The sequence below is a fragment of the Panthera pardus genome, unplaced genomic scaffold, assembly GCF_024362965.1.
Source record: "Panthera pardus isolate Hobbes unplaced genomic scaffold, ASM2436296v1 HiC_scaffold_1, whole genome shotgun sequence".
In the NCBI taxonomy this organism is placed as follows: domain Eukaryota; kingdom Metazoa; phylum Chordata; class Mammalia; order Carnivora; family Felidae; genus Panthera; species Panthera pardus.
Window position 1 is genome coordinate 72327338 of NW_026526654.1, and position 16433 is coordinate 72343770.

The 16433-nt window shown below is 41.7% G+C and overlaps 1 protein-coding gene across 1 annotated transcript in view; it reads left to right on the forward strand.

The window, feature by feature from the left end:
- The window catches only part of MRPS31 (mitochondrial ribosomal protein S31), a 62830-nt gene extending 46704 nt beyond the window's left edge, over window positions 1-16126 (forward strand). Inside the window, exon 7 of the mRNA XM_019447678.2 lies at window positions 16062-16126. Coding sequence (XP_019303223.1) covers window positions 16062-16111 — 50 coding nt within the window. The 3' untranslated portion in view covers window positions 16112-16126. The remainder of the gene's footprint in view (window positions 1-16061) is intronic.
- Window positions 16127-16433: the final 307 nt, after the last annotated feature.

The following is a 16433-nucleotide window of genomic DNA, read 5'->3' on the forward strand; positions in this document are numbered from 1 at the left end:
GGCAATTAGTATGTTTTTAAAAAATATTTCTAGTGTTTATTTATTCATTTTGAGAGAGACAGACAGAGCCGGGGAGGGGCAGAGAGAGGGAGAGAGAGAGAACCCCAAGCAGGGTCCGTGCTGTCAGCACAGAGCTCGATGTAGGGCTTGAACTCACACACCGTAAGATCGTGACCTGAGCTGAAATCAAGAGTCTGACACTTAACCCACCCAGGTGCCCCTAAGCTTGAGGAAGTCAAAAGTTATATGTGGATTTTCATATACATATACCGGGTTGGTGCCCCTAACCCCCAAGCTGTTCAAGGCTCAGCTATATTCAACTGTCTATCGTTGGAATGTAGGGTCTCAACCTGAGGTCAGGGTCTTTTTAAGAGAGGAGGTGTGTCTGCGAAAGAGTTCAGGGTGGGGGAGTGTCTGTGAACTTAGAGAGGAAAACATATCCTTATTTCCACTTACCTCTAACAGAAAATTAGCATTTCCTTCATTTATTAATGTGTACATCCCAACACAGTCTGTTTTTAAAAAAAAAATTTAGTGTTTTATTCATTTTCTGAGAGAGAAAGAGAGAGAGAGCAGAGGAGGGGCAGAGAGAGAGAGAGAGAGAGGGAGACACAGAATCCGAAGCAGGCTCCACGGCCCGGAGCCTGATGTGGGGCTCGAACTCAGGAACCACGAGATCATGACCTGAGCTGTAGTCAGACGTTTGACTGAGCCAGCCAGGCGCCCCCCCCAACACAGTCTTAATAGCAGTACTATGACTTTGTCACCCACAGAAGTCACAGCTATTTTCATATCCCATTAGAATGTTGTTGCAGATATCTCAAAATATAATTTATGCTCATTACTATTTGAAAATTACAGTAATTATTAGACCTGCCACTAGATCTTATTATTTAATGTGTCAATAAAGTAAGAGCTCTTATTATTATATTACATTTCAAACATATTTTGATAACTATATTTCAACATAATTAGCTCTTTTATAATCCTATATATTTTAGTGTATGCATTTTAAAACATTATTCTGAGAGGAAGTCTAAAGAAAAGGTCCATGGTACAAGTGGTTAAGAACCCTACTCTGAGGGGGGCGCCTAGGTGGCTCAGTCGGTTAAGCATCCAACTTCGGCTCAGGTCATGATCTCACGTTCCGTGAGTTCGAGCCCCGCGTCGGGCTCTGTGCTGACAGCTCAGAGCCTGGATCCTGTTTCAGATTCTGTGTCTCCCTCTCTGTCTGACCCTCCCCCGTTCATGCTGTCTCCCCCTGTGTCAAAAATAAAATAAACGTTAAAAAAAATTTTAGAAAAAAAAAACCCTACTCTGAGGGCATAGCTTATACAAAATTTATACTACACTCTCCATGATAAAGTATCGTAATGGAAATTGCAAGTATCATAACCCAACTCCCTTCCTGTCAAATAGGTACCACTTTTAGTCTCCCCATCCCCTAACTCGGTACATTCTGGTCTCTTTCTCCTGTCTTTAGTTGGACAAATCCCTCGCTCTAATGTTTTCAATTCTTACTTCCATAAGAACAATTATTAAATATAAATAGCCAGGCTGACCCTCTCTGAGCCCTAATCCTGTAGTAACAATTGTCTTTATTTCTTGTGGTGTGCCCAACATTATCTCAAGTTCTCCATCCTTCTCTGCCAATTACCTCTTTTTCCTAATACAGTAAAACCTTGGTTTGCAAGTATAATTCATTCGGGAAACATGCTTGTAATCCAAAGCACTTGTGTATCAACGCGAATCTCTCCATAGAAATAATGGAAACTCAGACGTTCATTTCACAACCCAAAAATACTCCTATAAAAATGATTACACTACCGCAATAGGATACTAAATAATAAAGAAAATACAAAATATAAAGAAAGATAAATTAAACCCACCCTTACCTTTGAAAACCTTCATGACTGGTGTGAGGGAGACGAGAGAGAGGAAGGTTATGGTGTAGATGACTTTCACTATCAGTAACAGGATCACCCCGATCTATTGGCTCAATGGAATCTTTTTCTTTTTGTGCAACTATAACAAGGAACCTACCCAGTCACACTTGCTTTTGCCTCCTCTTGAGGATTTCGTGGACACGTGAAATCGCATGGTCTGTCATTAAACAGACTCATCAGTTGCACTGCCACAGCCTTATTCCCACATTTTACACAACCCAACTCTATGCATTTATGCAATAAATTTATGTATAAACAAACAAACAAATAAATAAATAAATGTATGTGTATATATACACATATGCATATATGTGTATGTATGCATACACATATGTATGCATACACACATGTTTGTGTATATATATACATACATACATTTATGTATATATAAATTATAATAGACATATGCATTTTATTGCATACATTTTACGCAACCCAAGGTTTTACTGTATTTCTCTTCTCTTCTTCTCCCAAGGGCAAAATGCACCTGTCAGCTCTGCGTGTTTTGTCTAGTTGGCCAACAAAACACATTAATTCTCCTAGACCTCTGAGTTTCACTGCGTCGAATTGTCTGTATAACGATTTATTTTAAAATACTTTAGTATTAACAGTGTGTGATGTATGGGTGTGTAAATTAACTTTAATCTACACCCTAGAGGCTGTGCACATTGAAGTACCCTAATTAGGAACCCACTCTCTAGGGGAGGGATTAGTTAGCATTTGAAGTACCCTAATCAGAAATTCGTTACTTGAGGTAGTTATGCAAACACTTCAAATCCATCACTGATTTACAGATGAAATGATATAATGCCTGGGATTTGCCTCAAAATAATCCAGGAGGTGGGGCAAATAGGTAGGGATGTGGATTGAAACAAGATAGACTTTGAATTGGTAGTTGTTGAAACTGGTGATAGGTAATGTGGCGATGGGTTGTTAACATGATATGTATTTTGTATATATTTCAAACTTTCCATAACAAAAACTTTTGAAATATATCATACTTGCAACCTATACCGGGGTTTCTGTCTAAAGATAACAGACGGAACACATGCCATCTACCTTCCTTCCTGAAACCTCACTAAATGACTGTAAAAGGATTTTTTTTTCCTTAAAAAAAAAAAAAAAAAAAAAAGAGGCCAGGGGCCCCTGGGTGGCTCAGTCGGTTAAGCATCCAACTTCAGATCAGGTCATGATCTCACGGTTCGTGAATCCGAGCCCCATATTCGGTTCTGTGCTGACAGCTCAGAGCCCAGAATCTGCTTTGGATTCTCTGTCTCCCTCTCTCTCTGCCCCTCCCCTCCTCGTTCTCTCCCTCTCTCCCTCTCTCCCTCTCAAAAATAAATAAACAACTTTAAAAATAATAATAATAAAAAGAGGCCTAAGTGCATAAAGTTGGACAGAATGGAAGAAGAGATGAAAACATTTTGGAGGCTGGATGGACAATGGGTGAGTGATAAGGTATTAGCAGACCAGGAAAATGGGACCAACCTCTTTTATGCTACAGAATCTACCCATTTCCCCCAATCGGTGGTTGATTGCACCAGATTTCTCTGGAGGTGAGAGTAGAAGGAAACAGGTAAAGTAAGGAAGATTGGTTGAAAATCTGTTTAAGAAGCCAGGTGGGGTGCCTGGCTGGCTTGCTTAGTCGGTAGAGTATGTGACTCTTGATCTTAGGTTCATGAATTTGAGCCCCACATTGGGGGTAGCGTTCACTTAAAAAAAAAAAAAAAGACAATAACAACAAACACTGGAAGCTAGGTGCCTGTCTCACCTACCTCCGGAGATGTGTTCCGGAGAAATAAAACAAAAGGTTTGGGCAGGAAGATACCAGGCTTTGATAAGAGGTACTGTACCAATAACAGAGAAATTAAACGAAAACTCCCTAAAGGTCTAGATCTCTCCTCTGAAGATATTGAGATGCTTCTCGTGTTATCCGTTTCACCTTCCTGAGGGAGGCTTCCCTGGGAGCTCTTCACCTGCTCTGGACTGGTTGTGCAATGCACATGGTAAATACCGCTATCCTGGGATCTCTGTTCATGTCTTCCTAAGGGCACCTCTCTCCTATGTTGCTTATATTTCTTCCTATACTGCTTACATATTCCTCTTTCTTAGTTTACTTCATCTTTTGCTGAAGCGCCTCCTTCAATGACTTTCTGAGGGAGTATTGGTTAGTTCTTGCTATAACATGCTGCGTAACAACCAGCCTCAAAACCTTAAGGGGGCACCAGCGCCCAGCATGAGGACTGGATGCAGCTGCGCTTCCTTTAAACTAGTAATCCTGATAGGTTATGCGAATCACTGGGATGTTGCTTAATGCAGATTCCCCCCCCCCCCCCCCCCCCAGGCAGGCATATTGGAGCCAGTTGGGGAATTTGACAAAAATACAAATGCTGCCCATTCAGCCCCAGAGACTCTGATTTCAGAGGGTCTGATGTGAGGCTCAGGAATCTGGAGTTTTAACAATACTCCCTCTCCCCAGATGATTCTGAAATACAGCCAGGAGTCATGGGAGCAACACATTAGCAATACTACCAGTTAATTCAACTACTTATTATCTTTCCATTGATATTGACCTTTCCTGTGTTCAAGATACTTCCTATTATTTGCAGGTCTCCTGTGGGAGATAAAAGTGAATAAGTTATGATCCCTAACTACAATAGCTTCATTCTGGAGGGAAAGACAGGCGTGCAAACAATTAGCTATAAAACAATACTCATCAGAGGTCAGTATATTTTAACCCAATCAGATTATGTATCCTTCCAATTATACCACACGTATGTACCGTATATATTTATTGAGTGCCTGTTTTGTGCTAAGTACTATATAGTTTGAACAGTTGACACTCCTCCAAATCCATATATGAATTTTGGGGACATGGGCGGATTTTGGAGGGGGGGTTAATTGCAATCTGAATCATGATTTCCGGTTCTGATGTGGTATCCTTTTTTTTTTTTTTGAAAATCAGTTAATTCTCTATTTTACTGCAGGTGATATATGGACGTTTCAGGACATTAACTTAAAATTCTATCTAAACTCACTGTGAAATGGTAGCACCCCACTCAGAGGATATTTGGGAATGTGTGTGTCAGGAGGATAGTTTTTGATTTTTGGTTGTCACCATGACTCTCAGGGGATAGTGATGTTACTGGGGCGGTGGGGGGGGGGGGGGCGGGCAGCACTACTAAATAAACACCTTGTAATACACAAGACAGTCCAGCATGTTGAACTGCCCCAAATGCCTATATTTCCCCTGCGGAAATACAGTGGCAGCATCTTTCTTTCTTTCTTTCTTTCTTTCTTTCTTTCTTTCTTTCTTTCTTTCTTTCTTTCTGTTTCTTTCTTTATTTATTCAGAGAGAGAAAGAGTGTGTGAGCAGTGAGGGGCAGAGGTCGAGAATCCCGAACAGGATCCATATTGTCAGCACAGAGCCCCAGGCAGGGCTCAATCTCACAACCTTCGAGATCATGACCTGAGCCAAAATCAAGACTCAGACGCTTAACTGACTGAGCCACCCAGGTGCCCCTCTTTTTTTTTTTTAATTTTAATTTTTAATTTATTTTTTTAAGTAAACTCTACCGCCAACGTGGGGGTTGAACTCACAACCCCAAGATGAAGAGTCACATGCTGTACAGACAGAACCAGCCAGAGGCCCATCAGGTCCTTTTTCTTGATTCCCCAACTTGGGAGACACTGACAGCCCAACCCCACGTATGCTGGGCTGCCCAGCCTCCTTTCCCAGTGTTGTATCCAGCACAGGTGGTGAAAGGATCAAACCTCTGATCTCTCTCAGTCCTCACCACCTTTGCAAATACCAGCTCAGCATATTCAAGTCTGTGACATCATCCTATAATCTATAAGCACCCAGTGGGCTAAATCCAGATTTAGGTAAGAGGGGTTCCCCTAATGGAAACATAATTTACTGGAGCATAGTCCTATAAGAAGATAATAGCAGAACACTTTGCATTTCTTCCTGAAGCATCACATTCCTGTCTCCTCTAGAAAAATGAGGATGAATTTGCTTCTCTGTGCATAACTAAAAGAACCCAAAATAGATCACACACTTTCTCGAGTGATCTCGTTTTTAAAAACACGGTGTTGATAGGCTTCTCTTCAGTATAGCTCTCCCACCCAATCTCCCCCACCAAGCCTTCCATAACCTTGCTTTGATTAAAACGCAAACATTTTTAAAGTTTATTTATTTATTTTAAGAGAGAGAGGAGAGAGGCGGAGAGAGAGGGAGAGAGAGAGAGAGAGAGATTGAGAATCCCAAGCAGTCTCTGTGATGACAACACTGACCTGGGGCTCCAACCCATGAACCATGAGGCCATGACCTGAGCAGAAATCAGGAGTTGGACACCCAACCGACTGAGACACCCCAAGTGCCCCAAATGGCAAACATTTTTATTTTTTCACGTGCTATTCCATGTCTGGAGCACAGACCTCCTTCTCTAATTGAGAAACACCTTACCATTTCCAAAAGACACAGCTTAGCAGTGGCTGCTCGGAAATTCCGTTCCAGGATCTCCCTACAGAGCTGGCCCTCGTCTCCCCCTTGCCCCCATCGGATAGTGTCAATGCAGCACACGACTCTTAGATCACAAGCACAGGAAGCCCAGCCCCATGACAAGCTCTGTCATTGTGTATAAATGATTTCCCACCTCCGTGCCTTAGTTCGCTTATTTGATAGTGATTGGAAAACTTGTTCCTACCCTGTAGGGTGGTTGTGATATGTTGTATAAGATGAATAAAGTACCTGGCACATAGTAAGCACAGACCCAATGTCAGCCCTTATTCATAGATCTCTACTATAGCCTTAAATATTGTGCATAAGCAAGCTTCAGTGAATTTCTTATTGAACAATCATGTAATCCTAGGTTTTTCCTAAGCTAATGGTAGAACTCAGCATAAAGAAAATCAGGGTAGGGGCACCTGGGTGGCTCAGTTGAGCATCCAATTTTGGCCCAGGTCATGATCTCACGGTGTGTGGGTTCAAGACCGGTGTTGGGCTCTGTGCTGTCAGCTCAGAGCCTGGAACCTGCTTCAGATTCTGTGTCTCCCTCTCTCTTTGCCCCTCCCCACTCACGCTCTGTCTCTCTCTGTCAAAGAGTGAATAAACGTTTAAAAAATTAAAAAAAAAAAAAAGAAAGAAAGAAAATCAGGGCAGATGGTAGCTATACTTGTGGGGAGCAGAGCAAAATGCATAAACTTGTTGAGTCACTACGTCGTACGCCTAAATCTAATGTAACGTTGTGCGTCGACTGTACTCTAATTTAAAAAAGAAGAAAGTAAAGAAAAAAAATTAGGACAACCGCTTTTTACATCAGGGTTTCCAACTTTCCCGACCTGTAGGAGTTATGCCTTTAAAGCACATTTAAGACCGCATAAGCCGTAATGTGTTTGTGGGGGATGGTCTATTTTTTACCCTTTCTTCCAGCTAGGTATTACAGTCAAACTATGGAATGCAGATGAAGTTGAACTCCTTCATGAGAATGATCTGTATGCTAATAGGCTTGCTTATAAAAAAAAAAAAAAATCGTCCTGTCCCTTCCCCTCCCCTGGAGCTTGAGCTGAGATGTACAGCTCAAATTTATCATGTGCTTCTGACCTTATGAGAAATATAAACCCTGGAGTCAAGCGTGGATTTCCAAGTTGTCTAAGTCCTGTGAAGTTAATAATGGGTAGGTTTGATTTCAGGAGAACTGTCAGTTAAGGCAGCTTTCTCCCTACAGTATGACTAATAATGGTCATTATTAACATTGAAGCCAGAATACCTAGAATTAAGACTTTGGCAGAAATCGAGACACATGGAGACATTCCACAGTTTTGGACCCTTAAGTATATGTCTCAGTGAAACGTCCGCTTCTCACTTAACAGATTTTAAAAGCAAGAGGTGGAAAAAAAGTGACAGAAATAAGAGGAATATGACAAACGTACCTCCAAGGCTCTCCTCCAACGAATTTTAAAATTAAAATTAGGATGAAGATAAAAAGCATGAGAAGATCAGGTCTAGAGGATTTGAAAACAGCTTAGCAAATCCTCGAGGAACTAACAGGAGAGTATTTTAGGCAATTTAAATTTCCTGGGAAGCTTTGCTCCTTGTGAAGACATAATACTCGGAGAGTGTTTTTCACTGTCAGGACTAATCTTTCAAATCTGGCACAAGGTGATAAGTGAAATGATTTCACTTGGCATATTTTTGACATGAATCTGTCTCTAGTTTCCCTCTGGTTTTGCAAAAACGGGCCCGCCTATCCACGACTAAAGTGGAAACCCCTAAATTAGTGTCTTTCCCCTCCATGGGCCCCTGGGACCCATCGCTGCAGATCAGGCTCCACTTGGCTGTGGAGGGGCGCTTGGACGCTGCCTTAACGTTTTCTCCTCTTCCTTCTGGCTAAGAGTGGACAGAGAGCTGTAGGCCATAGAGGGTCCTTTTTGCCCCAGTTGGCTGTACATTCTACCCAAACGCAATGAAAAAAAAAATGCTTTCTCTGTGCAAATTGATGTTGCAAAATTATTTTACTATCTATAGCAGGGCTTGCTTTATTAAGGACAAAAATCTTTCTCCCATTTTTTAAAAAAAAATATTGATTTATTTTTGAGAGAGAGACAGAGCACCAGTGGGGGAGGGACAGAGAGAGAGGGAGACACAGAATCTGAAGCAGGCTCCAGGCTCTGAGCTGTCAGCACAGAGCCCGACGCAGGGCTCGAACTCACAAGCTGTGAGATCGTGACCTGAGCAGAAGTCAGATGCTCAACTGACTGAACCACGAAGAAGCCCCAATCTTTCTCCCCATTTAATTGTCATCCTAGTTCCAAGTCACCACCCACCCTGTTTGCCTCAGTTCCTCTCCCTTTCATTCATAGTCTCTCATGTGTCATGGAGTGTTTGTCTGTTATCCTTCTAGGGATTTGGGGTTTTATCGTAATGGCTATTCATTAATATACTTCCATGATCATCATTGTTTATGAAAATCTGAGGCATAAATTTCCTTTAAAGATTGATTCATTCTCAAAGCCTACTTCCTCCCTTTTCCTCAAGCAGAACAATGCTATTTTTAGATTAATAAAAAAAAAGATGCTTCAGGGTTGTGAAGATCTAAGGAAAATTTTCTCTTGATAAGTATATTTATGTATTAAGTAAAATTGACCCAGTTTCCAAAAGTGCAACTGATATAATTTCCCCCCCAAAATGAAAGATTAGACTGAATAAAAAAATTAATGGAGAATTCAAGACACTTAACGTTAAAGTATGCCTATATTATGAATAATAATGAAAATTGTGGAGTATTTGTTACCCTCAAGATATTTTAAAAATTAAACAATTTCAGGCACCTGGGTGGCTCAGTGGGTTGAGCATCTGACTCTTGATTTCAGCTCAGACCATGATCCCAGGGTCATGCGATTGAGCCCCACATCGGGCTCCTCACTGAGTGTGGAGCCTGCTTCAGATTCTCTCTCTCTCTCTCTCTCTCTCTCTCTCTCTCTCTCTCTCCTCTCTCTCTCTCCCCCACTCCCACTCTCTCTTCTCTCTAAAATAAATAAATAATTTTAGAAAAATCTTCAAAAGGAACTAAGTAATTTCTAATCGTTTAGAATTAACTGGCTCAGTTGATAGAGTATGCAATGCTTTTTTTTTTTAATGTTTACTTATTTTTGAACAAGATAGATAAAATGCAAGTGGGGGAGGGGCAGAGAGAGAGGGAGACCCGGAATCCGAAGCAGGCTCCGGGCTCAGGGCTGTCAGCACAGAGTCCAACGAGGATCTTGAAATCACAAACCGTGAGATCATGACCTGAGTCTAAGTCAGATGCTTAACCAACTGAGCCACCCAGGCGCCTGCTAGACTGTGCAAACTCTATCTCAGGGTAATGAGTTCAAGCGTCACATTGGGTGTGGAGCCTACTAAAACATTAAAAAATTTCGAGGTACCTGGGTGACTCAGTTGGTTAAGCACTGACTCCTGATTTTGGCTCAGGTCATGTTCTCACAGTTCACGGGATTGAGCCCTGTGTCAGCACGGAGCCTTCTTGGGATTCTCTCTCCCTCTCTCTCTGCCCCTGCCCCACTCATGCACACTCTCTCTCTCTCAAAATAAATAAATAAATTTGAAAAAATTAAACAATTTCTTTAAAAAAATTTTTTTAAAGTTATTTGTTTGAGAGAGAGAGAGAGAGAGAGAGAGGGCACAGAGAGAGGCGGAGATAGAGAGAATCCCAAGCAGGCTCAGCACTGTCAATGCAGAGCCCAAGTCAGGACTCAAACCCATGTACCATGAGATCATGCCTTGAGCTGAAACCAAGAGTCCAACGCTTAACTGACTGAGCCACCCAGGTGCCCCCAAATTAAACAATTTCTAAAAGGCTGATAAAATACTTTTTTTTTTAACTTTTCTCTGAGGTTTTTTTTTTTTTTTTTTTTTGCAAAACTTTTTTTGCCAATGGACTACTAATGTTACATACCAGTAGGGGGCACTAAAACACTGCTTTTAAACATCATTAAAACTTTATCAAAGTGAAAAAAGGACTTTTTGGCAATTTTTCTTTGCCCCTTCTCATTCATCAGAAAACAATGAAGGACATTGGAAAGGGAGAGAAACATCGTTCAGGTAGAAGATCAAAGCTAGCAAATAACCATAACTAAGTTTGAAAAGAATCATTTTCTGTGTAAAAGCAGCATAACTATGTTTAGTACGTTCAGTATTAGTGACTGTCTCATGAACATAAAACTTGATGCTAGCTCTCTGATGCCCCACAATGACTGTAGGCAATTACGCATGAGGATCCCCCAAATGGAAACAAATGGTAAGACTCGATTGCATGTGGTCAGTGGCAACTCTTGATGGTCTAGAATATGTAACTTTTTATTTTTTTATTTTTATTTTTTAACATTTATTTTGAGACAGAGAGAGACAGAGCGTGAATAGGGGTGGGTCAGAGAGAGAGGGAGACACAGAATCTGAAACAGGCTCCAGGCTCTGAGCTGTCAGCACAGAGCCCGACGCGGGGCTCGAACTCATGGACCGTGAGATCATGACCTGAGCCGAAGTCAGATGCTTAACTGACTGAGCCACCCAGGCGCCCCTAGAATATGTAACTTTAAAAAATACTAGATTGGAATCGTTTTCAGATAGATGGTAGTTTGGGCCTGGAACATCTAGCTGTCCACTTGAGGAGTGGCAAGAGTGTAGGAAGAATGGCCAGATGACATTCTTGGGTGTTGCATGCCATATTTACCTGGGAAGGCTGGACTACTGGGGGCCTTGACTACTGGCTGGGATGACCAGCACCATGAGGTAAATGAACATCTTAAAAAAGTAGAGGGCTCAATTTTTTGCAGTGTGTATTTCTATGAGAACAGAGGTAACATCAAACCCATGCATTTCCCTTTGGCCATGCCACACAGCTAGAGAAAGTGTGCTGTATGTAGCCCAGCCCGAGGCATTTTGTCCTTTGTTCTACAAGTTTTAGTAGCATAGAAAGAAGCCAACAGCACAGAAAAAAAACTCCTATGGCTCTGAATATGTTAAGATTTAGCTCAAATAGGGTGCCCAGCCTGGGGTGCCTGGGTGGCTCAGTCGGTTAAGCATCTGACTCTTGATTTCAGTTCAGGTCATGATCTCACAGATCACGGACTCGAGCCCAGCATCAGGCTCTGTGCCTACAGCTAGGAGCCTGCTTGGGATTCTCTCCCTGCCCCTCCCCCGCTCCTGTTTTCTTTCCCTCTTTCTCAAAATAAATAAATAAACTTAAAAAAAAAATACAAGTCCCAGCCTTGCTAGTCTCCTGTGGGGGTAAGCTTGGTGCTCTGTGCCTGCCAAGATGTTAAGAGCTCTCTCCGCAAGATAATTAAGCCTCAACCTCACAGGAGATGAGAGGACAGGAGATGAGAGGGGTTTAGATCCTGACATGGGAGTAGCTACAATAACCGAGCTGGTGGGAAAGCAACCATCTGTAGGGAGTGTCGATTTCAAAAGTGGGTTCTCAGAAGAGTTTTTCTCTTCTCATCCCGAGGAGGCCTGTGCTAAGATCAAGAGTAGGAAGGGAATTGAGTAAATGTTCTCCTCAGCCCAAACAGGTATATGGCAGAGGAATGCACAGTGCTGCTGTGGCCAAGGCTCAGAGATGGGGGTGACTGCCTGACAACTCACATTACCAAGTGCGATTCCATAAGGTCCAAGCTGGGGGAGGCCTGGGAGGAAGCCACAGAAGTTCACCTGGAGGGCCAGTGTTTACAACCTGGGTGGACTGGGTCTAACACTCACACGTTCCAGGCCCACTCTGGGGAAGACTGGTGGCCTTAGAGTGCCTCACGGCCACTTGGACCATGGAGGGCAATGAGCCTGAATGCACTCTGGGAAGTTGGGTGTGGGAGGGAGGAGCTTCGGGCCGGTTTAGTAGGATCCCACAAGGCGCTGCCATAACATCTAGTCTTGTGCTTGCCTTATTCAATAGGCTGGCCTTCCATTTCTTTTTCTTAAAAAAAAAAAAAAAAAAATTTTTTTTTTAATTTTTAAGCAAATCCTCACCTAATGTGGGGCTTGAACTCACAACCCTGAGGTCAAGAGTTGCATGCTATACTGACAGCCAGTCAGGCACCCCAGCCTTCCTTTTCTCTCAGAGCCCCCCTCACCTATGTTTTTCCTCCAAAGACTCTGCTTTTCCTAAAGCTGGTGTTTCTAAGGGCTTTGCAGAAGACTAGGGGAGGCTAGAGAGAAGGCTCCAGGGGCTAGGAAAAGGTGAGCGGGGACCTCTTTTTCCTCCCATCCTTACTTGCCCACAAAATGGTTTACAGGAGGCAAAGGTGGACCTGTGTGGATGGCATAGTTGAGCCCTCATGGACTGTAGAGGTAAGACCAACTGATAGGGGCTATAAACCCCTGATGGAACTAAGACCACCATGGATTCCCACTCAACAGAGAACCCCTCTAAATATTTTCAAAAGGAATCACAGGCCCTGTAAACACGCCTCCAATGCATGGGGCTAATCCCACCTGCAAAGCACCTTCATCTAATTGTCTGAGCTGACCCCCCACAGCAGGTAGGCATTATCTTTCCCATAAAGGGATATCACTATCATTCAGATAAGGAAGCTACCTGGAGAGATAAGGGGCTGAGCTTGAATTCGGATCTTTTAACTTCCCCTCTGACTTCTACCTGATGTGTGCTGGGTTGGTGAGGAAGGATGAGAAGTATTAGATTCCTAATTAAGGAAGCCGCTTAGATTACTGGTGAAGAGCAAAGATTCTGGACTGCCTGTTAGTACCCCAGCCCTCACACCTGCTAGCTAGGTGACCTTGTGCCAGCGACTCAACCTCCCTGTGCCGCCATTTCCTCACCTGTGAGACAGTAATACTCCCTGCCCACCCCCCCCCCCCCCCAACCTAGGGTTTTGTGAAGATGAAATGAGTTTATACGGTACTGTGCTTAGAACAATTACCTGGCATAGTTTTCCTTCGGATGCTGACCATGCTGCTTGTTAAAAAACCTAACATCAGCCGAATGGATTTGGTCGAGACCTTGGCTCTCAAATTTGTGTTTCATTGACTTAACTGTCTTTCTGGGTTAGGGCCCTTTAGTTCCTCAATGGAATGTTAAAAATCTAACCTAACCGTTGGAAAAACAGAACTGGTCATTTAGTTCAGTGCCTGCCCGTACAAAATGCCACAGACTGGCGGGCTTGGACAGCAGAAATTAATTTTCTCACAGTTCTGGAGGCTGCAAGTCCAAGATCACGGCTGATCAAGATCAGCAGGTTTGGTTTTTCAAAGGCCTCTGTCCTTGGCTGGCAGATGCCCTCCTCTCTCTATGTCCTCAAATCATCTTTCCGTGCGTGCACATATGCCTCTGGGGTCTCTCCTGTGTACAAATTTCCACTTAAAAGATTGGATCTGGGGCCACCCTAACAACCTCATTTAATTACCTCTTTAAAGACTCTATTTCCAAATGCAGTCACATTCTAAGGTTCTGGGGGCTTGAATATATGGATTTGCAGTGGGGGTTCACAGTTCAGCCCATTACAGATTCATTAAGCAAAAACAAAACCAAAAAATCCAGATGAGGTTACATCAATCAAAGAATGGGACATGTGTCTTTTTTTTTTTTAAGTTTACTGATTTATTTTGAGAGAGAAAGTGAGAGTGGGGGAGGGGAAGGGAGAGAGAGCCCAAAGCAGGCTCCACACTGGCAGCACATAGCCCTACACAGGGCTCGAACTCATGAGCTGTGAGATCATGACCGGAGCCAAGGTGAAGAGTCAGATGCTTAACCGACTGAGCCCCTATTTTATTTTATATTAAAAAAAAATTAGTTTTAAGCAATCTCTACCCTTAACGTGAGGTTTGAACTCACAACCCCGAGATCAGGACTTGCATGCTGTACTGACTGAGCCAGTCAGGTGCCCCTACCCATTATTACTATTTTAATAATTTCTCCATCATGACCCATTTAAAAATAATTTTTCCATTATGACCACTTTAAGAATTTGGTAGCAAAGGTAGCTAAGAAGACCCTTACTAAAAACCAACCTCTATGTCTTTAAATGTTTTGGGATAACATTTACAAATTCCTACCTTGACTGTGTGATTTTATCAACTTTTTTTTTTTTTTTTAAATTTCAGGTCCACCTGACTTCTAATTTAAGAGGTTTCCATGGTTCTCATCAACTTTTTTTATTAGTGACTAAATTTGCTGTATGTTTTAATTGGGTTGTAAAAGTAAGGTGGCGATTTGTGATCTTTTAATAGAATCCTGGTACGTAACACATAGGAACATGCATGCACACACACACACACACACACACACACACACACACACACTGACATGTCGTTTTACAGCACCACTGCCAAGAATAACTAATCTAGGAATAACTGCAGAATCTGATAATACAGGTGGTGTTTCTTTTTAGAAATAATTTGTCTACATGAACAGACATGAGTCCTTTTTCATTTCAAAAGTGAGTATTAAAATTAAGCTACTGACTCCTTCCTAAATAAGATTTAAATAGTCTTTAAAAAAATCATACTAAAAAAAAAAAAAAAAAAAGGATCCAGGACTTAGAAGCCTTATATTCCAAATCTATTTAAGTGGAATACTTATTGTTATTGTTGCTCTGTAGATTTTCTTTTCTTTTTTTGAGCAGGCTGATTTTGTAGGATGTTTTGTTTGTTTTCTCTTCATGAGAAAGTCACTTGTGTTCTGTTTCTATGTTTCTTAGATGCAACATCTACCTCTTACAAAATATGTTGAGGTGTCTAAGTGGGTTTAGTTTTTAAGAATTCTATTGTAAAGAAGAACCACAAAATACCAAAGACTATATTGTATCAATTCTGTATTGCGATTATTTTAGAGAAATTTTCTCTATTGTTAAAGTTGGGCTGCCTTTTGTGATAACATTATCTGTTGAAGTTGAAGCTGCCAGTAACATCATCAGCTAAACTCCCAAAATGAGTCAGCTAACTTTATTTTTAACTGCTTTTTAATTGTCTGCTGAAACTATCAAGAATAATAAGATTTCTAAGGCATTTATAGCAAAGTTTTGGTATATTAGACCAAATTAAAAGGTGGATCAAATGTTCCGAATCCTCAAGTCATTTTTATATATTGTTTTCTTTTTAAACTCAGCTGTAGGGCACGGATAGGTAGTAAAAATCCCTGGTTTGAGATTTTTCCTAAATTCGTGCTATGATATTCCATGGGTATTACACGCATTATTTCTGAATTCACAAAAAATCGGTTGGATTTGGGCAAACGATGTTCATAACACTCAAATATGAAGGAGCCATCGTAGGCTTTAGAACAAATGTGAGTGATTTAGAAATTGTATGTTTACCTGAGTTAAAATAATTCTCAATGTAAGAAAAACCTACCCACGAGGTTGTACCGATGTCAAAGAACAAACATTTCGTCCCTGTTTCAAAGCACTTTAAGACATTATTTTAATCCTTACCTCATTGAGGTATGTAGGTGGCAAGTCATACCGAGATAAAAATTCAAAATGCACAATAAATTGAACATTGCGTAGGGAATGAAAGAGCTTCTTAGTTGATCACGCCTTGTTGATTTTCTGCTTTTCTTGGAAGATCATTGGTGCTTTCACTTTATCATATTTTGCATGTAGGGCCAACAAGCATCTCAGCACACTCGATAAAACGGCTACCAAATCTGTAAGAGAGCCACTACGTCTCCACAGTTTCCTCTTCACTCAAGCCCCGGTCCGACACAACCCCAGGAACGCAGCAGGGCGTACTTTTATATTCAAGTGGAGGCTTTCGGCTCCTTTCTCCATCCTGCTTCCCCAGGCCTTATCAGGATTCTGATATGGCTGTGTCTATAATGAAAAGTGAAAAATCCAATCAAAGATAAAATATAGGGCTATTAAAGAAAAGAGATAATGTATTTGGATGATTGATTTTCCTTGATTATCATACAAAGATTGGCACTAATCTTCAACATTTGCTGGCTCTCATGGCAAGTTCAATGGGTCATTAAA